This window comes from Grampus griseus (genome assembly GCF_964374135.1).
Source record: "Grampus griseus genome assembly, chromosome: 7".
NCBI lineage: Eukaryota > Metazoa > Chordata > Mammalia > Artiodactyla > Delphinidae > Grampus > Grampus griseus.
The window spans coordinates 76,137,242-76,161,750 of record NC_139001.1 but is presented as its reverse complement, the minus strand read 5'-3'; the positions used below and the strand labels follow the sequence as shown (position 1 = coordinate 76,161,750).

General features: G+C 35.1%; 1 protein-coding gene across 1 annotated transcript in view; it reads left to right on the top strand.

Annotated features, from left to right (window-relative positions):
- GALNT13 (polypeptide N-acetylgalactosaminyltransferase 13) overlaps positions 1-24,509 on the top strand; it is a 517,926-nt gene that overhangs the window by 313,811 nt on the left and 179,606 nt on the right. The window contains exon 7 of the mRNA XM_082657709.1: positions 8,195-8,312. Coding sequence (XP_082513835.1) covers positions 8,195-8,312 — 118 coding nt within the window. The remainder of the gene's footprint in view (positions 1-8,194; positions 8,313-24,509) is intronic.

Here is a 24,509-nt window from a genome sequence, read left to right as displayed (position 1 = left end):
ACTCCTAAAAACTAATTGGCTGCCTCTTAGAGTCTCTTTATTGTCTACCTGCTTTTCACACACATGGTGGTTATCCCAGTGTGAAGTATGTGCTATATTGTCTTATTGGAGAAAATACAGGCCTTGCATTTTAGCATTACTGAATAATCAAATGTATTCTATCACAATTTCTTTGGACTTATCAAGTTCTGCTGAAAAGCTTCAGTATTTTTCCATGTCAAATACTTACTTTTTGAGTTCTTTACTACTCTGCATTGTCATAAAGCTTTATATCTGTAATTCTAATATACTATCAAACTCAATCCCCAGAACTCTAAGTAGAGGATAAGGTCTTTAAACACCCTAGAATTAGTGAAGGCATCTTTATTATCAATTTAGCAGATGTAAGCAAAGAATTTTTTGCAATTTCAGAAGTAAAATTGCAGGTAATTTTGACTTTCAAATATGGAAGTCAAATACTCAGTACTCACAATACTCAATAAGAAGTGACAATTGCTTTGAGAGAAACAGAGTGCTATAGTACAAGGTAGAAGGGAAAGAGTACAACCAAACTGGAGGGAAGAGGCTTGTACTAAGACCAGCCTGTATGGAATATATCAACTTTGCATTGACTTAAGAATGGAGCAGGTATGAACATATAAGGGGATTTTACAAAGGAAAATTCAAGTGGGAAATTGATGTGAACAAATGCACCAAGGTGGGAAAGTGTGAAGCATTTACTGGTATAACTAAACACTTTAAGTACAGATAAATAGTTAAAGGGAATGGAGGAGCTCATTGGGTAGGTCCAGATCCCTGCTGCCAGGATAAAAAGCTGGAATTTATTTATTTTATTTTATTTTATTTTTTATAAATTTACTTATTTATTTTTGGCTGTGTTGGGTCTTCGTTTCTGTGCGTGGGCTCTCTCTAGTTGCGGCGAGCAGGGGCCACTCTTCATCACGGTGCGCGGGCCTTTCACTGTCGCGGCCTCTCTTGTTGCGGAGCACAGGCTCCAGATGTGCAGGCTCAGTAGTTGTGGCTCACGGGCCTAGTTGCTCCACGGCATGTGGGATCCTCCCAGACCAGGGCTCGAACCTGTGTCCCCTGCATTAGCAGGCAGATTCTCAACCACTGCGCCACCAGGGAAGCCCTAAAAAGCTGGCATTTATTAAAATAGGTTTTGAAACATCTGGTCAACAGTTTTAGAGGAATTCTGATATAGAGAAGTTAATCTGGCTGTGATTTGTAGGATAAATTTTAGAAGTAGCAGACTCTAGAAGCATGAGAGTTCCATTAACAAATGGTTAGAAATAAAAGGACTAAAATTGGAAAGTGACCCTGATAACAGAGATAAGTGTCAAAAATACTTATGAAAAAAAAAGGAAGTATTTGGGAAATGACCGAATGAGGCAAAAAAGAAAAAGGTGCTGGAAGGTGGTTTGATGAAATAAGGTCTGATGAATAAAGTCTTAGGACACTAGAAAAAAATAGAGGACTTTGAAAGAGAAACAGATGTGGTAGCACACTCTCAGTTCTATGTTACATACACTGAGCAGAGTCAGAAGGAGTTTTTTAAGTAAACATCTAGTGAGTACTTAGAAAAGCACAACCAATGCAGAGGAGGGAAGAGAGAAAAGACAACAGAGATCAGGAGTCATCCTCATAGAGGTGATGGTTAAAGGCATATGACCGATGATCTGATACAGGTAAAGAGAAAGAGAAAAGTGCCACTGAGAGACCCTTGAGAAGACTACATTTTGGGGAAAATAAGATAATTATTAAGCACATATGTCTGCAAAACAATACTGTAGTGGTATATTATACTCATGTCACAGATGTGAAACTAAAAGCTTGACTGAGATCTGATAGCCAGCAAGGGAAAGGAAGAGGAAGGGGAATCAATAAGCATCATAAAATAAATATTTAAACTGATAGAAGGAAAAACCTCTCTAGAACAATGCAATGGGAGTCAGAAGTGAAAAGAATTTAAGCAAGGAGGTTGGTAAATTGTGTTAAATGCTTTCAAAGGAAGAAGGCAGGGAAAGGCTGTTGAAGTTCATCATCAATGGGCCCTTTCAGAAAGAGGTTATTATAGAGATAGGAGCAAGATCCAGATTCTAGTGAGAAGGTCAAGAGGAGTTGAGGGAGTACGTTAGAAAGTATCCTTTCAATAAGGTCACCAGTGAAGGGAATAGAAAATATATGTCCCTGGTTTGAATGAGTAGTAGGATGGAGTGAAGATGTATTATGGTTTAGGGTAGAACTTAGATGAGCAGTTTTGTAAGCTCAAGGGGACAATCTAGAAATCAAACACATAAAACACAAATGTAATAGTCAATGGACAGGTAGCTGAAAGAGTACAGGCATAGCTCAGAGACTGTGGGTTTGGTTCCAGACCACTGCAATAAAGCAAATATCACAATAAAGCAAGTCACACAAATTTTTGGTTTCCTGGTGCATTTAAAAGTTATGTTTACATTATGCTGTAGTCTTTTAAGTGTGCAAAAGCATTGTATCTAAAAAATATACATACCTTAGGTAAAAAATACTTGCTAAAAAATGCTAACCATTATCTGGGCGTACAGTAAGTCATAATCTTTTGGTGGTGAAGGGTCTTGCCTCAGTGTTGATGCCTAATGACTGTGGGATTTTCATAAAATAAGCGACAGTAAAGATTACCCCATCAATTGACTCTTCCTTTCACAGATTATTTCTCTGTAGCATGCAATGTTGTTAGATAGTATTTTATCCATAGGACTTCTTTCAGAATTGGAGTCAGTCCTCTCAAATCCTGCCACTGCTATATCAACTAAATTTATGTAATATTCTAAATCCTTTGTTGTCATTTCCCAGTTTTCACAGACTCTTCACCAGGAGTAGATTCCAACTCAATAAACTGTTTCCTTTGCTCATTCATAAGAAGCAACTCCACATCTGTTAAAGGTTTGTTATGAGATTGCAGCAATTCAGTCACATCTTCAGGCTCTATCTCTAATTCTAGTTCTCTTGCTATTTCCACCACATCTGCAGTTACATCCTACAGTGAAGTCTTGAACCCCCCAAAGTCATCCTTGAAGGTTGGAATCAACTTCTTCCAAATTCCTATTAATGTTGATATTATGACCTCTTCCCATGAATCATGAATGTTCTTAATCGCATCTAGAAGGGTGAATCCTTTCCAGAGAGTTTTCAATTAACTTCGCCCAGATCCATCAGAGGAATCACTATCTATGGCAGCTATAGCCTAATGAAATGGGTTTCTTAAAGAATAAGAACTGAAAGTCAAAATTACTCCTTGATCCATGGGCTGCAGAATGGATGTTGTGTTAGCAGGCATGAAAACATCATTAATCTTGTTGTACATCTCCATTAGAGCACTAAGGTGACCAGGTTCACCTTAGTAAGTCTCAACAGTGGGCTTAAAACATTCAGTAAACCATGTTGTAAAGAGATTTGCTATCATCCAGGCTCTGTTGTTCTGTTTATAGTGCACAGGTGGAGTAGATGTAGCACATCTGGCCCTGGGATTTTCAGAATGGTAAATTAGCATTGGCTTCAACTTAAAGTCACCAATTTCCTTAACCCCTAACAAGAGAGTCAGCCTATCCTTTGAAGCTTTGAAAGTCAGGCATTGACTTCTCCTCTCTAACTATGAAAGTCTTAAGATGGCATTTTCTTCCGATATAAGGCTGTCTCATCTACATTGAAAATCTGTGTTTTAGTGTAGGCAACTTCAATAATAGCTAGATTTCTGGATAATTTGCAGCTTGTACATCAGCACTTGCTGCTTCACCTTGCAGGTTTATGTTATAGAGACAACTTCTTTTCTTAAACCTGATAAACCAACCTCTTCTAGCTTTAGAAGCATTCTTCTGCAGCTTTCTCACCTCTCTCAGCCTTCATAGAATTAAAGAGAGTTAGGGCCTTGCACTAGATTAGGCTTGGGTTTAAGAGAATTTTGTAGCTGGTTTAATCTTCTTTTTTTTTTTTTTCTTTGCGGTACGCGGGCCTCTCACTGCTGTGGCCTCTCCAGTTGCAGAGCACAGGCTCCGGACACGCAGGCTCCAGACGCGCAGGCTCAGCGGCCATGGCTCACGGGCCCAGCCGCTCCACGGCATGTGGGATCTTCCTGGACCGGGGCACGAACCCGCGTCCCCTGCATCAGCAGGCGGACTCTCAAACACTGCGCCACCAGGGAAGCCCTGGTTTGATCTTCTATCCAGACCACTCAAACTTTCTCCATATCAGCAATAAGGCTGTTTTGCTTTCTTACCATTCATGTGTTCACTGGAGTAGCACTTTTAATTTCCTTCAAGAACTTGCCATTTGCATTCATAACTTGGCTGTTTGGCACAAGAGGCCTAACTTTAGGCCTATTTCGATTTTCAACACGCCTTCCTCACTAAGCTTAATCATTTCTAGCTTTTGATTTAAAGTGAGAGATGTAGGACATTTTCTTTCACTTGAACACTTAGAGATCATCGCAGGATTATTAATTGGTCTCAGGGAATAGGGAGGCCCAAGGAAAAGAAGAGAGACAGGGGAACAGCCGGATGGTGTAGCAGTGAGGACACACACAACATTTATTGATTAGGTTCACTGTTTTATACGGGCGTGGTTCGTGGTGCACCTAACTACAGTAGTTAACAACGAAGATCACTGATCACAGATCAGCACAACAAATATAATAATAATTTAAAAGTTTGAAATAGTGTGGAATTACCAAAATGACACAGAGACATGAAGTAAGCAAATGCTTTGGGAAAAATGATGCCGATAGACTTACTCAACTCAGAGTTGCCACAAACCTTCAATTTGTAAAATACACAATATCTGCAAATCTCAGTAAATCAAGGGGTAATAAAAACAAAAAAAGTATGCTTATAGTCAGAAAAGAGCTGGCTGAGGGCAAAAGGGTGAATGCTATCCCACAGTGAGAGGAAAGGAGACATTCTTTTCTCTGAGACAAGAGGAAGGAAGAGGCCCTGAGAAACATACACATATTAACGTAGAGATTGACGGAGGTTAGAGTTCATGATTGAGAGAGTTTAGGTTTTATGCATTGCCTCAATCTTCAACTTCTTGAGAATAGTCCAAACCCTTTGGAAAATATTCAGTTAAAAATGAGACAGGTGAACAAATAGAGGTAAAAGGATTGTTAGGTCTTTCTGGACTAGCAGAGGGTCAACAACATGGACTTGTAGCAGGACCAGATGACCTCAGCTTATTACTTTTTTAGTGATTCTCTAGGTCTTAGGAGCAGAGGTAGATGAGAAGGGTAAGTTTGCCCAGGAACCAATATTTATAAGAAGAGAATGGGGTCAGTCAGGCAAGGACAGAGAACCTAGGGTTCTCAGTTAGGTGTTCGCTGACATGGCAGGGTCTTGGAGAGGGGATGGGAGGAGGGAGGCAAACGATTTCTGCAGGGAGTTATTCTGTGAGAATACGGAGTAGCTAAGGAATGATAACCATCAATGAAGGATAAAAAGTGACTTCCATAGGATTGAAATAGGAGGGGTTAAAAAATTAAAAGGTGTGTTCAGAGAGGCAGAGTTCAACCTCTTGGATCTGAAGTGTTTTTAAATGATTTTGAAATCCAAAATGACAACATGTGTATGGGGAGCCAAAATTAATTGAAGGACACTTAAGATTTTGATTGAATGATTAACATCAGCAACAACAAGAAAGATGTATTACCCAGCCTTATTAACTATTTATACTGTACCAAGCACTGTGCCAAGTGCTTTAGTTCTATTAACTCAATTCATCTTCACCTACTTACTGTGTGGTAGGTAATATTTGCAGCCATTGGGCTGATGATATTTTCCCCAATAAAATTGATGGAATTGGTTGGTCCGACATTGCAGAGACACAACCTTAAAAAGACAATTTTAGCTAACTCAACTATAATCAAGGTTTTTAATTTTCTAGGTACCCTGAACACTTAAGGTCTGCACAGGAATATGTAAATAGTTCATGGGGGGACATTACAAAGCACTTAACTTAGAACAGAACATGCTATACAACACTGTCTGTGTCTGTAGGTATTATTTAAGGCACCATCCCCGGACTGTTTGAGAGAGCTAACTGACATTGCAAATACACACAAAAAAATTCTCCCTAGGAACATCCATCTTCAGAAAATATAGGAATTTTTTGAGCAATTGTTTTTTAAGCTTTTGTTACTTTTCATCTAAAAGTAAAACTTATTTGAGTCATTTTTATGGTTAAGTATATAATTTATTGTAGCCATTTATAATATATTTCTCACATATTTGTAGGAATTATCACCAACTGTAAGACGAAAGTCAATACATGTATTTAAGTTAAATGCATTAGTTCCCTATTAGTAAATAGATAAGTGAACAGGCACTCTGATCGTTAAAAATGCATCCTTAACATTCTTAAGCACCTGGTTACATTATGATAGGGTAATTGCAGCAATTTCTGTTCCTCATTTCATTAGACTGTTCAGCACTGTAATACCTTATACAGTTATTTCCATGGAGTTCCAAAACCCCAATCAGGTGAGGGTCATGGCTACTCCATAATTACCATCTGCTTAGCTTTGTTAGTGTTTCTCTTTATTACTCGGTAGGTCAATGATACTGTTCTTGATAGGAACCCAGCAAGACCAAAAGTAATAAAACAGCTCAGACCAAGTGAGACTCTGCTACTCCAACTGATGGACAGTTAATTACCTGAGTATAAAACAGTGAGAGCACTGGGGGAAATAGAGAACTCTGTGATATGGTAGATATCCAAGTACAATATTATTTGGTAGTTTTTCAATGAACTACACTGTTCAGTTAGAGGACATGGTCATATCCGGTGGCAGAAGAGGATATAATTTTGAGAAAAATAGAACATTTGGTTTTCTAACAATCTCAAACTACCCTTGAATAACTCAGGGGTTAATCTGAGTATAATTTATAGTCAGCCCTTGGTATCCAAGGTTTCTCCACATCCGAGGATTCAACCAACCATGGGTTGTGTAGTATTGTAGTAGTTACTGTTGAAAAATATCTGCATATAGTTGGACCTGAGCAGTTCAAATCCACGTTGTTCAAGGGTCAACTGTACCTGGATGAGCATTCCAAATCTAAGTTACTAGATCAGTTTCTCATCTTTAGCAGCATAGTAGACTCATCTGGGAACTTTATACAATATCAAAGATCTGGCCGTACTCCTGGTCAATTAAATCTAAATCTGCAGAGAGTGGCACCCAAGCATGGAAATGTATTTTTTAAAGGTGCTTCAGGTGCTGCTAATGTGCTACAAAGGTTGAAAACCTCTATTCAAAAATAATCATTGCTAGTATAGATTCATTTGTGAACAACTAGAACTTTCTTTTTCAGTTTCAATTCACACTGCTTATACAGAAAACTTGTGTGGTTCACACATTAACCACTGATTTTAATGAAACTTTTTAGATTAAAAATTAAAAATTATTCTTTTTGAAACTTAACACCTGACTTCTTAGTTTCTATAGAGAAAGTTTGGATATGAGAACCAAAAGCATTTATTCCTAGTAAAAACTTTTGGATCTTGGCCAAATGTCCTTCTAAAACTGTGAATAGCATACAGGATTTATGTTTATCCATAGGGTTATATGATTCATTCTATCATTTTAACTGGGTAAACAGCTGTAAACAGTTAGATATAAAGTTCTATGGTACTTATACTTATGTGACTATCATTAGATACTTATTGCCTATAAACATTTTACAGCATTTAATATTTTTCATATTTAAATAGGCTATAGATCTTTTCATAGAGAAACCACTTCCATACATTTCTAGAGTTCATATTCAAATAATTTATAATTAGGTGACAAAAGACAACTGGTAGTTTCATGACCAGTTCATCTCTTTAAGGATAGTGCTAAGAGCACTAACTTCTCTTCACTATGCCTTTCAGAAAGGATGTATGTGCCTCTGTCTTAAATGGCCAGTGTTCCTTCCTTGTATCCGTTTAATCACCTGTAAGAAAAATATAGACTAATCTAAATTTAGTTTTACAGAAAGTGTGAAATAAAATGCTATTTATTAATTTTAAAACCTCTAACAACTTGGCTTTATGTTTCCAGTTTGAGATTTTTGAGTACTATTTTTTTAATTTAAAATGTCTCAAAAATATTTGCTGTAGTCTCATTCAACTCCACACATTGTTTTCAAAAGATATTCTTTTCTTTTTGTTTTTTTTCAACTAGGACCCCTACTATGGCTGGTGGCCTATTTTCTATTGACAGAAACTACTTTGAAGAGATAGGAACTTACGATGCAGGAATGGATATCTGGGGTGGAGAGAATCTTGAAATGTCTTTTAGGGTAATTGCATTTTACTTTATTTTTTGACTCTGAACATACTATGCTGTAGCATGCACATATAGACTCAGTAATTTACTGTCAAATCTTTTCTGTAAAGTGATACAAATTACTGGTCAGTTGGTCATTTTAATACTTGTTTAGAAACTCTGCTAGAGTCTTTTTGCATGCAATATTTACTGTTAAATGGGAAATTAGAGGCATTTTTTAAGTTTTCAAAATAATTCTTTTATACATAATTCAAAGACACTAGGGCTTTTCTAAAAAGACGGGCTTTATTTTTTAATAAAGCATTATCCTATGAAATCACTTTGTGTTTTTGAACTGAAACTTGGAAGTGTTTATGATATCTGAATTTGCAAGTGCTGCTTGAGGTTATTCTCAAATACCTTTAAGAATAACCTGTGGTCAAAGGAATCCTGGATAATTCAAGTAACATGATTTTTCACAATCATAGACATTATTGTTTGATAAATCAGTTTTAATAATGCAAATGCACTTATTAAATGGCCTTCCAAGTAAACAAAAATTAAGAATTAATCCCTCGTATAACCAATACAAGGAAGCATATGAATAATTTTAATATATTATTACATTCAAAAATTTTAAATACACATAAATGTTCCATCTTACTAAGAAACAATAAGGGCTAACATACTGTTTTTTTCTTCAAACCACATTCAGTATCATTTTTAAAATGAGTCAAATTAATAATACTGTTTTTTTTCTTCCCTATAATTTAACCTGAATGATTTGAAACACTCTATCGTTTTGCTGGCATTATTTGCACAACAAAATTATTAGAGTTTAGATATATTAATCTATGAAGTTCAAGAGTTATGCCTTTTAATTTCTTATTTAGAAAGTAAACTTTGTTTTTCACAAATATAAATATGTTTGATGTTGTGTAAGCAAATGTCAAAATTTGAGAATAAGAATTACTTTGAATTTATATAATGTGGAAGTTAATGGATCTTGGATAATCTGAATTATTTTAGAAGGACTAGGATGTCCTTGTTATACAACTTTTTGCCTATAAATCTTCCTAATAGTCCAATGTCTGAGAAGATCATTAGTTAATGAAATTTTATTCTTCCCATATTTGCTTATATACTCATAGTCAGACCGAGCTTGCCCCACAAGACTTAGTAGCATACTCAGGAATGTCTTCTTGTTATGAAGTACAGAATACATCTTTGCACAATCTTTGGGACATTTGCGGACCCAACTTTTTTACTCAGTGTAGTTCTCAAAGTACAGAATATAAGAGCTGACAGTTTAAAAGGAAGAAGAAAAAAGAAAGAAGGAAAGGAGGGAGGGACGGGGGAAGAAAGGAAAGATAGTATACTCAAGACCTTAAAAACAATTTTCTCTTACCCTTAGATTTAATGAAGAGAGTATTTATACATTCATTAACCAATATTCCTTGGATGCTATGCTGGAAATTCATAAGGAAAAAATATCAACATAGCAATACTACTCTTACCTAGTGATCCTATTGCCCATCTTTTTTTCCTTCTTTCCTAACATTCTTATTCACTTCTTTTCTGCTCACCTGTTAAGCTTGATTCTCTGCCACTAGGCTCCCCTTACTTTCCTCACAGAGCTCCCAGATTAGATGGATGCTCTTCATCTAACTGATTGAAAGATGTGTCAGGGAGAAATGTATTAGGAAGGAATTTAGTGGAATAATATGATATGCCAGGAGAACATAATCAGGAAATACAACAGAGATATTAAGGTATCAGAAAGGGAGATTTGAAAATATGGTATGTGATGCAGATACCAGGTGAACAGAGTGAATGCAACTAGTGGCCAAAAGAATGATCAGATCACTAAATAATAACACAGGAGGTTTTCTGTGATTGGTTGTTTAAGATTATTAAGAGATAAAGTACTCCTAAGTGACTGGTCTTTGATTTAGTTTCCATATGCTATCAATAGAAACAAAATGTATATTTTGCTTTTTATTAGACTCCTGATTCATGTTTTACTTTACTTTTCTTTCTATGACATGAATATGTGTTAGCTTAATAGTTGATACCCTGGCTGAGGAAGATATTGAGTGAGAGAAAATGCTGGAACAGTACATTAGCAAAGGGAGGACCCTCTCCTTTAGATTAATTTCATAACTCTCCTTTAGATTAATTTCATAACGAGATGTGTGACTTCAAGAAATGACAGTATGTTGGAGATTTATAATTAGAAGATCTTTGTCTAATATCCAGCTTAATTATTTTACAACAAACTTATATTGAACATGTAGTATGTCCTTTACACTTTCCGGATCCTGAGACTGCCAAAGTGAAGAAGGCCTTATGCTTTTACTCTCAGGGAAGCGCATATCAAAGAAGAGATACATAGGTATCAGTGACAGTAAAATGTCATCATTTCTTTTGTAGATTTATGTATGAGGTTTTCTTGTCTCCATCATGTTAGTATAGACCAATTACTTAACCTCAACTGTGAAAAGGTGATTATAATAATAGTAAAGTTATAGTTATCTTATAGCTCTGGTCTATGTAGATTTGAGGATGAAAAACATAGAAATATTAAATTCCTGCAAAAAATTAGTAGTCTGGCTGGCCTTATGGGAGTTTAAGCCAATTCAAAAGAATACACTTTGGGGGATTTATTTATAACAGTATCACTTGATCTTTGATTCCCAGAGTATTGTAAGTACTGACAGACCTTGAATATCTGATGAAAACTGTAGACCTCCCAAGAAAGAGGCATCCGTCTCCTACACACAGTAGGTTTGAACACAGTTTCAAAGGGTTGAAAAATCCCTTGAAGTCTCTGGATAAAAATTCTTGGCATAAAATAATAGTGACTTCTAATATTTATAGAGCTAGTAAATATAATAGCTGAAAATTGAACCCCAGCATTCTGTGACCAGTGGCCGTGCTGCTAATTACTGTACCACTACCTCCCCTGTAAAGGTCCATCCCTCCGTAACATGACAGCCCTGACAGCTGATGGTGTTATCAGGAGAGGGGTAGAAGCTAACATGCAAATGCAATCTTCCTGAACAATGCCGAGACGGTTGTCTCATCTAGTGACTTTATCATCTTCTTATATGCTTTAGCCTCTTATGGATAATACATGTCCAATAGCAGTGAGAATATGTACAAGTAGATCCTAATGCTCCTGAAAACTTAGTCTCGGATACAGTTCTCCACTCCTTTACACAACAATCATCAAAATAACATAAATTCCAAGATGTAAATGTAAATTTTAACTGATATTATTGATTTCCTACTCAATAGTTACAGGACATACAGTTGTGAACAAAGTAGACAAAACTGTGTGTCCTTATGGAACTTATATTTTAGTGAAGGAGACAGACAATAAACAAGAGAAGCAAAATACATTAATATATTAGTGATAGGGCTTCCCTGGTGGCGCAGTGGTTAAGAATCCGCCTGCCGATGCAGAGGACATGGGTTCCAGCCCTGGTCCAGGAAGATCCCATATGCCAGGGAGCAACTAAGCCCATTTGCCACAACTACTGAGCCTGTGCTCTAGAGCCTGCACACTGCAACTACTGAAGGCTGTGAGCCACAACTACTGAAGCCCGTGCGCCTAGAGCCTGTGCTCCGCAACAAGAGAAGCCACCGCAATGAGAAGCCCCCGCTCGCCGCAGCTAGAGAAAGCCTGTGTGCAGCAACAAAGACCCAACGCAGCCAAAAATAAATAAATTTATTAAAATATATATATATACTGGTGATAAGTGTTAAAGAGAAAAAACTAAGGAAGAGAAGAGGAATATGAAATGGTAGATCTTGGAAATTGTTAGGGGTTGAAATTTTATATAGGAAGAACTCAGAAATGAATATTCATATAAAATAGTTTATGACAAAATTAACCCAGTATAGTATGAATTTATCATCAAAGGTATCATCTATCTTTAGAAGTCCAATGCACTATCCATTGCACACAGAGCCATTCATCTATCTTTGAATAATATCCCTGATGTTATTAGTACCACCCAATAAGCATCACCACCTGAAATCCTTGCCTTGCATTAGGCACTAGCACAAGAGCATTATTTCCAAAAGCGCACAATATGTGAGATAATCTGTCACTGTAGAACCAACTGAGGTCGTTTAAAAGAGTCAGAAGGCAGCAAAAGACTCAGAAGAGTGTCCCACTGCCCTGAAGCGTAGACTAGTGGTTACAAGAATGGTCTGGGAGGGAGGCAGCCTGGGTTCAAGACCTAGCTCTAGCACTTATTAGCTGTGCGAATTTGGGTAAGGTAGCATGTCTCCTAAGCTCTAGTATGTTTGCATCTAGGCCTTAACCATAGATAATCAAATGAGAGAATGTTCATGAAAAGCCCTTTAAAACCAGAATATGCAATACATATATAAAATACTGCTGCTCTAAGTGTTAGTCAATATGTGGTTCTAAATCTCTCCTGACCAGAAAGAGATTACATTTTAGAAAAAAACAAAAAACAACAACAACCACAACAAAAAAACTTTCTTTTTAGACTGCTGCAACATCCTCTGAGATAACCACTGACATTCTAAGAACTTACAGTGTAAACTGTTTACCTACACTCATAAAATGGCGTAAATAAAACAACTGAATTTAAAATAACCAGGAAAGTGTCATCTAGAGTTGGTGTGACAGGTACTGAATTTATACATACACACACACACAAACCTAAGTCAATTTTTTAAACAGACAAAATATATGTGAAAAAAGAGTTTCAAGACATTGGACAGTAAGTCATAAATGATGATGGTCTCTGAGAGATGGGAAACAAACAAGGAGGGGCCTTGAGTTGCCATGGCTTACTGCTTTGAGATAGTGTCTAGACTTCAGCAACATGAAGGGAGACATAGCCAGATCCCAGTGGACTCCATGAGTTGAGGAAATGGGCCAGAGTGTCTGGAGAGCTCAAGGCACCTAGAATTTAGTGGACAGAGTAATGGAGAGGAGAGAGCTGCACAGAGAACTCATGAAATATGGAGTACAGAACAGTGCACATGTGTGAGAAGATGACCCAAGGTTGAGGAAGAAACTCATAAATCTTAGAGGTCTCACTGCCCCAGTGCTCACTTAGGACCAGCAATAATGCCTGTACCCTCCAACCAGACTGATTTGTGGAGCATGGTGTAGAGTAAATATTGGGAAACTACATAATATGCTTTGACATAGGCCATGCAACAAAAAGAAGTCAAAAGTAAGAGTAATAATATTTTGGACTGAATGAAAATGAGCATAAAGCATATCAAAGTTTGTGGTGCCACTAAAAGCAATACTTAGGGGGAATTTAGAGCACTAAATGTCTATGTTAAAAGAAGAAAATAGAAACGATCTAAAATCAATGACTTCAGCTTCTTCCTTTAGGGACTGGAAAAAAGGGAGGAGAGAAAATCCAAAGTATGTAAGAAAGGAAATAATAGAGATCAAAATAGAAATTATGAAATATAAAAGAGGAAAAGTTTAGATAAAAGTAAGTAAACCAAAAGCTGTTACCTTGAGAAGATCAGTAAAACTGATACATTTCTGACCACACTTAATAGGAAAAATAGAAGATACAAATTACCAACATTGGAAATGATAACAGTCACATCATTATGGCTTCTACAATTCTTTAAAGGATTAGAAAACAATATTATTTACAGTGTTATGTCAATAAACTTGGCAATTTTGATAAAATAGATAATTTCCTTAAACAATAAAAACTATCAAAGAAGAAGAAATAAATCAACCCAATAATCGTATATTCAGCAATAAATTTGTAGTTTAAAATTCCTTTTCACAGAGGAAACTCCATTACCAGATGACCACACTGGTGGATTCTACCACACGTTTTGGGTGGAAATAAGAACAGTTCTATACAAAGTTTTAGAAAATTGAAGAGGAGATAATACCTCCTGACTCATTTTATGAGGTCAGCATTTTCAAAGAGCAAAACTTGACAGAGACATTACAAGAATTGAAAACGACACAACAATGTCCCTCATGAATATAGATCCAAAAATTCTAAATGAAACTTTAGTAAATCAATCTTCTCAATATGTAAAATGAATGTACATCATAACTAACTGAAGTTCATCCCAGGAAAGCAAGGCTGGCTTAACATACAAAAATCAATCAACTTAATTCACCAAATTAACAAACCAAAAAAAGAAAAATCAAACAACCATTGGAACAGATGCTGAAAAGTATTTGATGAAACCCAAATTCTATTCCTGATTAAAAAATAAAAAGTAAGTGAGAAAAAGCCCTGAGCAAACTAATTATAACAGGGAGCTTCCTCAACCTAATAAAGGGCTTTTGTAAAAATCCTACATCATATTTCATGTTGAAAGACTGAATGTTTTCCCCATAAGATCAGGAAAAGATAAGGGCATTGGCGTTTACCTCTTCTACTTAACATTATGGTGGAGCTTGTAGGCAGTGGAATAAAGCAAGAAGAATAAACAAAACATTAGAAAGGAGAAAGTAAGCTGGTCATTACAGATGACATGATTGTCTAGAAAATTCAGCAGAATGTGTTTTTAAAAAACTACTAAAACATTATCTTACCATGTTTGCAGGATACAGGAATACTATAGTTGTTGTATTTTAAAATACTTGTAACAAACAATCAAAATTAAAATAAAAAGTCATTTAAAATAGAATCAAAAGTATGAAATAGTGATTAATCTGACAAAAGATATGCAAAGACCTTTACTCTGAATACCACAATATATTGCTGAGGGAAATTAAAGAGGAACTACAAAAATGGAGAGATATATATACATTTATGATTTGGAAGACTCCATATGCTATTAAGATGTCACATATATGGACAACTAATTTAAAAGAAATAGGCAAAGGCTATTAAGTGGAAACAGGATAGTTTTTTTTTTTTTTTTTTTTTTCTCAGTACGCGGGCCTCTCACTGCTGTGGCCTCTCCCACTGCGGAGCACAGGCTCCGGACGCGCAGGCTCATTGGCTCACGGGCCCAGCCACTCCGTGGCATGTGGGATCTTCCCGGACTGGGGCACGAACCCGCATCCCCTGCATCGGCAGGCGGACTCTCAACCACTGCGCCACCAGGGAAGCCCAGGATAGTATTTTTAATAAATAGTACTGGAACAACTGGATATCCATGTGGAAAAAGTATCTAAAATGCATACCTCACACTATATAAAAAGTTAACTTAAAAGTAAAACCTAAAATTATAAAATTCTAAAGAAAATATAGGAGAAAAATTTTTGTGACCTTTGATTAGGCAGCCCATAAAGGTAGAAATCAATAAACTGGACTTCATCAAAATGAAAAAAATTTGCTCTACAAAGCCACTGTTAAGAGATTGAAAGGACAAGTCACTGACAGGAAGAAATTGTTAGTAAATAATATATCTGATAATGGACTTGTATCCAAAAAAACCCAAAGGTTCTCAAAACTCAGTAATAAAACAACCCAAGGAAAAATAGCTCACAGATTTGAAGAGACACTTTACTAAGGAAGGCAGATAGATGGCAAATAACCACGTGAGAAAATCTTTAACATTATTCTTTATTAGAGAAATGAAATTAAAATAATGAGATAACACTACACATCTATCAGAATGGCTAAAATTAAAAAAGAACATGTTGGTGAGGATGTAGAAGAGCACATACAATTGAGGTGGGAATGGTACAATGGTACAATAACTCTGGAAAATAATTTTACTATTTCTTAAACAGCTCCTAGGTATTTCCCCAAGGGAAAGGAAAACATGTCCATACAAAGAGATGTACAGTAATTTTCAGAGTAGCCTTATTTGGAATAGCCAAAATCCAGAAACAATGCAAATCTCCATCAAAGGTGAATAAGCTATGATTTATCCATACATGGAATTCTAGTCAGAAAAGTGAGTGAACTATTGATACACCCTAGAACATTGTGAATCTTGAATAATTGCGAATGAATGAAACAAACCAGACAAAAGGATAACATACGAGTCCATTTACATAAAATTTTAGAAACTGTAAACTAACCTGTGAATGGCAGGAAGCAGATAAATTGTCTAGGGGCTGGAGATTGGGGTGGGAGAGAAGAGCTGGAGGGAAGGATTACAAAGGGTCATATGAAAACTTTGGGGGCTAACGGAGATATGCGTTACCTTGATTGTGGGGATGGCCTCACAGATTTCACATATGCCAAAATTTATCAAATGGTACAATTTAAATATATGCAGTCCGATGTATATTAATTATACCTCAGTAAAGCTGTTAAGTATTAAAACATGCACACACACACACACACACACACACAGAGGCATCTTCCAAAGAGAAACAAATGAAGGAAAATTGTAATTGATGGTAACTAGTCAGCTGTAGACCTCTATAGTTTAGGGGAGATTCTCATTATATCTTAGCCCGTTTTCTTTTATTTATTTATTTTTTTTAACATCTTTATTGGAGTATACCGGTTTCTTTTAAATACGCTAGATATGATTCTAACAATCTACTTCTCAGGACAGCTATGTGGATTAAATGAGACAATACTTATTGAATTTTTTATAAACTGTACCATACTGTGGACATTTTAATTTTATTATTATCACTACCCTTAAAAAGTAAGCTGTTTTGTCAACAACCAATAGTTTAATTAACAAGGTGGAATTTACTTTAAATACCCCAATTTTCTTTCCTTCCAAGTCACTCTGTAAGCAGCAATATATTTATCTGAAGAACATAACCAAGTGAAATGTTTCATGATGTGAAATCCATTTATTTCCAAATTGCACAAGCAATGAAGTAGAAAAGAGAGTTGACATAATAAATAATGGAAAAATGAAAGGCAGAAGTTTTCATTGAACAGAATAGCATGGTAAATGAGGTGAAAATGTTTGTAGACTTTTTGGGGATTGTGGTACCCAGGCTTTTCAAAGTATTGAAAGAAAGTAAAGAATTTTCTAGAAATGTCCATGCAGTTCTAATTTTGACAAATGAAAATGTCAGTCATAATAACTTGTTAAATAGAAATCAATTTTGACAAAAGTCTAGTTGAATTATTTCTGTTAGCACTCTTTGCTTTTATTTAAACTTAATTCATGCAAATCTGAGCATACTGGATTGTCTATCATATATAAAACTTGACTGTTTTTATTTGCCTGGTCATAGAAATCAGACTATAATAGAAATCTTTAAGTTAGCTTAATCTAACTAAGTTCATGTGTTATCCACGATTTTGGTGGAGATGGTTTTGTGAAATAGTTTGATTTAAATATAATAAAGTACTCTCTTAATATTAACATAGAGATTTCTTAGCCTCTTTTTCCCCCCAGATTTATTGAGGTATAACTGACAAAAATTGTATATATTTGAGGTTTACAACATGATGTTATGCATATGTGATGTGGGAAATGATTACCACAGTCAAGCTAATTAACACGTTCATTGCCTCACATAGTTATCTTAAGATCTACTCTCAGCAAATTTCAGTTATATAATACAGCATTATTAACTATAGTCACCATACTGTACATTAGATCTCAGAATTTATTCATCTTATAACTGAAAGTTTGTACCTTATTGGCCTCTTTTTTTAAAAAAGTCTAAGAGGTCATAAACTTAGACATAAAAGTCCAAGAGATCATGTTCATGTACAGCCTCCATAAAGAATATAAACCAATATCAATGATTTAGTCCAGCAAACTACTCTAAGTTTACCTATCTGGTGCAGGATAAACCTTAAACACATTGCATGTGGCTTAAAATTTTTGCTTCTGTGCTTACAATTAGATTTTCTGGCATGTGGACCACCACTCTAACTTAAACAATTGTTTAAACATCTCTCTTTATTCAGTCTCCTTATCCTTTGTTTAATTGATATTATAGAATAAAATATTTCTAGATAAGGGATAGCTGAGACTTTGTTTCTAGGGACTATGTTACATCTATTATATATTTTTAGAACATTGGGTCAGTAGGATCATATAATGATATTTAATTAAGGTGTCTATAGAGAACTCTATTTTACCAAAATAAATGGGTTAGAATTTTATTTTGAATGTTAAGTACAATACATACCTGATTTCCTGTGCTCCCTTAGAAAGCACAAGTTAACGACAGGAAAATTAGATATTAATCAAACTTTAGTGTTAGAAAATGTTAGCAGAACTTGTTTTGCTTTTAAAATTATAATAGCCTAAGGCTTGGTAATTTTCATAACTCTACCTCTTCATTTGAACTTTCTAGTTCACTGAAGCAGAATGTGAGAACAGACTTACACTGGATAGTCATCTATGTGATGTTTCACCTCGTAAACATACACTACATGGAGACATACTTAGTTTTAGAAATATAAGGCATTGTAGGAGACTTAGGTACACTAGGACTTGTTATTAATCTCTGGTTCCCTTTTACGGTCACTTAGTTATCTCTTAAAGTGATTTTTTTGAAAAATATTCTTTGGGGTTGTTAGTACCACTCACAGTTTAGTACCTCTTGAACCAATAACATTCATTGCTTCTTTTTCATGACCTCATAAAGTCTTATCATATGAGTGATTCTCTGAAAATGTAAACATATACTATATATGTCAGCCTGCAAATGTACTCATCTAATGTCCAGCTTATTCTGTCTGCTCTCTGTTTATTTTATCCATTTATCTGTCTATCAATCATCTATCGATCTACCTATCTATCTAAATTTATGTGTATGTGAGTCTGAGTGCAAATAATTAAATATTCATGAAGACTCGGAATGCAAGTCTCATAGTTATTGTAAAGGATGTAATGTGACAATAAATATATGGATTTTAAAGTTTACAGCTTAAATGATCTCTATTGCAAATGAGTGTTGAGAGATACTCACCAGACATCCTGAAGGAGTTGGGACTCAGATAATTAGGAGAATTAGTGAACTGTGAAACTCTGAAGATAGATAGAAATGAAATGCATAAAATGAGAAAGAAATGGAATGAAAATGATATAAAAATAGTTATCTGTAAAATCTACATCTTTATTTCCATTAATATATAAACCAGAGTTGAGTGATATTTTTACGGGGTTTATTCAGAAATACTCATTGAGAATAAATTTTACTGAAAGATCACTCTAAATTTTTCTTCTGTCGTCTTGAATTAAACCATTAAATGGAAATAAAGATATGGGAAAGAGAAACTATTGATTTCTGAACTATGATAGAAACATTTTTGATGATGTTATTCTTTAACAAATGCAGGTACATTTCACAGATACTAAGAGGAATTTCCCTGTATATAGCAATAGCAATAAGCCAGATGTACCTAGTTTTTTACTGAGTTTTAGCACATTAAGAAACCAACAATCTTTATTAGAGACAAATATCTGAAATGTCACTTTTGGGAAACACACTCCAATTCTGTGACTGTTTTCTGATCCTTCTCTGCTAATATGCTGCTACCCCATGTGTATTCATGTTAACTATAAAAATCTTTATGATCCTTCTGATCCTAAATATGAAGGACTTCAATTTAACTGTTTGAATTTATGGCAATAAAAAGAGCTTTTTGAAGAATTTAATGTGCTCAGAATTATTGCAAAGAAAAATTTGACACTTTCTGCCATGGCCTTATTTTACTAAAGCTTCCCGTTAAGTGTACTTAATCATACAAAATGGCGCTGAGAATTAAGTCATTTATCCTGCTGATTTACATTTAAAGTGTGCCTAAAATATTCTGATAATGAAATGTTTAACTTTCTTTTTGTATCTAAATATGTGCTCAGTGAATTAACTTTGAACTATTTATTTTACAAATCAAGGTTCCATTTTTTTTCTTAATGGAACAGGAAAGTTAAAGCAAATAACTTCCAAAATTATTTCTAGTTTTGAAATTTTAAGGATCATTTATATATCTTGGGTTTGGTGAAATGAAATAAACCTGCCATTAAATTCAAACAAAGTTTGCAAGTAAATTTAGTTTGGAGAATTCACTAATTAACTCAGAAATATTTGTTAGTAGTTGGACATACAGACATGTAGAAGATCAGTCCCTGGTCTGATAGAACTTGTGCTAGGGGAAGAGGATAGACAATAAATGAGTAAACAGAAAAATAGTCTGTTAAATTCAGATCAAGATGAGTGCCTTGAAGAAAGTAAAATGAGAGGTAGAGCATTGCATTTCCTTAGAGTGGTCAGGGAAGACCATTCTAAGGAAGCATTTTAGCTGAGACCAAACGGACAGGAAGAATCCAGCTGTGCAAGGCTTTGCAAAGAGAACATTCAATATAGAGCATAATGCAAGACAGAGTATTACAACTCTCATTCCAAGTCTGTAGGAGCACAAATATCCTAATGCTTTGGGGGAGGGAAAGCTTTCTTATTCAACAGTTAAGAACAATTTATTCTCTCAGAACAACATTTGCTGAACAAACTAAACTCCTCTAGGAGTTTATTTTTTGATGAGGCTTTACATTTGAATAGTGCTTTATAGAATTCTTTTACACATATTATCGTAATGGATCTCAGTAGCTTTTCTCCCCCCATATATTTGGTTTTAACTTTAATGCATTTGTTATGTTTGCATTATACTTCAGATTACCTCTCTATAGCAGTCAGGTATCAATCTACCCTCATCTTATCCATCAATCAATGTAAATAATTACATACCTAGACCTGCACTAGACACTCCGGATGGTATATCTGCAAGGTATACCATCTCCAAATTGATTGAGAGTTTGGAGAGTATAATGGCATCTAGGATCATTTCAAGTTGCAAACATAAAACTCATTAAGTTCAAAGAAGGGAGAGATTTCTGTGATCTAAGATAACCAGGGAAGAATTTATAAATGAAAAATTCAAGAGTCTTGCCTTATAGACAGCAGGACAGAAGAGGAGCAGGGGCCAGAAATCAGTGAACTCTCAGATCTTTACTCTTGTGATCCTACTTTGTGCTTTGAGCCATACCTATGTTTAGGCTAGAATGTCTGGTTCCCCCGCCTTTTGTTTTCCCTCTTGAGAATAAAATATCAGTAAGCCATTAAATATATATTTTGCCAAACTAGGCTTCACGTGACAGAGTTAATGAAGTATCCATTAAAAACTCCAGAAATTGAACCTATTACTTTTTTATATACCTATATTTGACCCCTTGAAGATTTCTAGGACAAAATTCCGAAACTGTTGTTTCTATATATGTTCATTCAATTTGGAAACCTGGTGTACCTTGCTAACCAAAATGAACACATTCAAAATCAAATTCATGTACTTTTTATTAAAGAGCCAAATTTAGATCTCTATGGTAACCACTGCAGTAAATGTACATCTTAAGCTATGATTATACTGTCACTCTTAGTGATGTCTGTCTTAAGTACATGACTACCAGTCGTTTTACTGTTGTTCTAGTCAACCAGAAATGTAGTTTAAAAAGGAAACCTATTATGAGACTTATTTAAATAAGGCTGAATGATTTCAGCAATAACTGATTCTAGATGCCAGGAATGATTCTTTTGAGGGTGTGAGATAATGTGGAGGGAAGACTTTGATCCAACTGTTCAGAATTTGAGTATTATGTACCAATGAAATTGAATTTTAAGTGCCATTGAAAACGTAGTTGGAGCTTTTTAAATAGATTTTTAAATTACCCTTAAAAATATATCTATGTTGAAAAGTTTCACTATATCTGCAAAAATTCAAACTTGATGAATTAAAAATTCTTAAAATATTTTATTACCAAACTACCACTGGTTTACACTGCAAATATGCTAAAATTGAAATCAAAATTTGGTGTAGCATTTCTCTATTGCCACCATGATGTGCCTGGCTACTAAAACTTGTTTCTACATGAGCTCCTCCATTGTCAAAGATTTGACTACACTTTTCTACTCATTTTATTATTTCATAGTTCAACAATATGCAGTCTTGATCTTCTATATTTTCTCTATTTTAATTGGTCAACCAAAATGTTATTTGTTTTATTTTAATATTTTTATTGAAGTATAGTTGATTTACAGTGTTGTGCCCATCTCTGCTGTACAGCAAAGTGACTCAGCTATACACATCAGACATTCTTTTTTTTATATTTTTTCCATTATGGTTTATCATAGGATATTGAATATAGTTCTGTGTGCTATGCAGTAGGACCTTGTTGTTTTATTTATGTTTTTAAACTCTGTATTTTAATTGGTCAACCAACTCTATATTCTATATTTTTATTTGGGTTTGAGAAATCATCTTAACCTCTGGAATTCCTTAATTAAGATAGGAATCTATAAATAAATTGTTTAAGGGTAAAATGTCCCACACTAACCCTGTAATGATGAATGGTAATTAGACCTAATGAAAGACTAGTGCTCCTTGATCATTTCCCTGGCCCTGCAAGAGAAGACCCCAGGAACTACAAGCTTTCTTTTCATTTTGGGGGTACAGAATGGAAACTTGGCTCTTTAAGGTCATGGAAAGTTAAAGGTGTACCTGAGGAAGTTGGAAATGTGTTACAGAGTGGAGGCAAAGTATAAGGAAGGTGACAGATTTGAGAGTTAGCTTTACAGAGTTGATAGTTTAATGAGCATATGAGAATGGATGTTTGCCAAGAAAGAAAATATAGAGGGCGGAATAGCAAGGCATGTCCTTAGGTAGCACCTGCATTTAGGGGTGGGAGAAAAAAAGAGAAAGCAAACGCTAGGACAAAGCTGTCAGGGAAGAACAAATATATACATCAGAAGAACTTAGAATGTTATGGTGATTGTCAACAGTGTCAAATGCTGCAGAGAAGTGAGAAAGAATAATGAAAGCTCATAAAAAGTTTCATGTGTAGTTTCAGATGATAGAATCGAGATACTAGAATATAAGATGTTAAGAAAATTGAATTGTAAAGATAACATAGAGAAAAGCCAAACTTTTTAAGAAGTTTCTCAGCAAACAGGAAAGAAAATGCATGGTAACTTAATGGGTAAATATGATCAAGGTAATTATTTTATGTTTGCTATTCTTTTATCATAGGAGATAAGGTAAATGTAAGCTGATAGAAAGGATTTAAAAATCTAAAATGTACTGAAAAAGAAAGAGAAAGGCACAACTGATGAGATAAATATCTACAGATGTTGGAAGAATATTCTAGATATAATAAAGTACACCTGTGTAATTCTTTTTAGTTTACCACACAGTTTTATGCTCACTATTTCACTACGTTCTTACCACAGCACTGTGGATGAGTTGTTGTTATTGTCTTATTCTATAATTAAAGGTTTTGAGTTGCAAAGAAACTAAGTCATGTGGCTGGAAGTTGTAAGGGCTGAGCATCAAACCCACACCTTCTGCTCCTACTCTAGAATTCCTCTATTTGAGTTTAAGGTCCTAAAGGCAGGATATTTATCTTTGGAGAGTTGACTCTTTTTCTTAAAATGGAGAAAAGAAGCTAAGGCTATATGAGATATTTCAAGGTGGAAATGAATAGAAAGTTGGCTCAACTGTTTCTGAGCTCAAGAAAAGTGGAAAGCAGGAGGTTATCTACAGAGAGGATGAGATTGATATTGGGAGCTTGATGAGAGGAGACAGTTTTGGATTAAAGGCAGCTTCTTCAGCAAGCACCTGAATGAGCAATGATGTTCTCTATGAAACAAACTTTAAATGTCCTAAGAATGACATCTTGCAATTTTAATGAAACAGAGAAGAGGAAATTATCTTCCCTGTGCTTTAAGCATCATATCTGGATGCATCACACTTCTTCTAAAGTGTAATGTAACCTACACTGACTACTACCAATTTGTTTTTAAAAAATTTAAAACTGTCAAAGTAGAGTATAACTTCCCTTCATAGTGGGTTTTGTGGGTATTTGTAATGAGCGCTTGAGGCGATATCAATACGGATATTTTTATGTGTTTCACGTCTATCTCACTAAACATTTTATAGCAAAAAAAAGATACCTGTAAGATGATTTTTGGAAGGGAATCATAGTGTTCCATAGATGGCATTAGAGTTTTATAGGTGTTGCCAAGGGAAATTCTTTATCTGAAGCAAAACGTATACCTTTGTATGAAAATGTCTCAGGTCCTTGATAAAAAAACAAAATGTCTCCAGCTAATTAAAAACCAGGAAAAGAAAATTCTGTCCATGAAGGGATTATGGTTGGAGTGAGTACTCTTAAGACAGTCCTTTTCTTGTAGGCATGAGAGACTGCTCTTCAACTGCTCGTCAAGTGCAAACTGATGACTAGACATTAATATGCTCAGTCCTAACACTCACAACACCTAAGACTGGCCTGTGAGCTACTTGAAGACAGA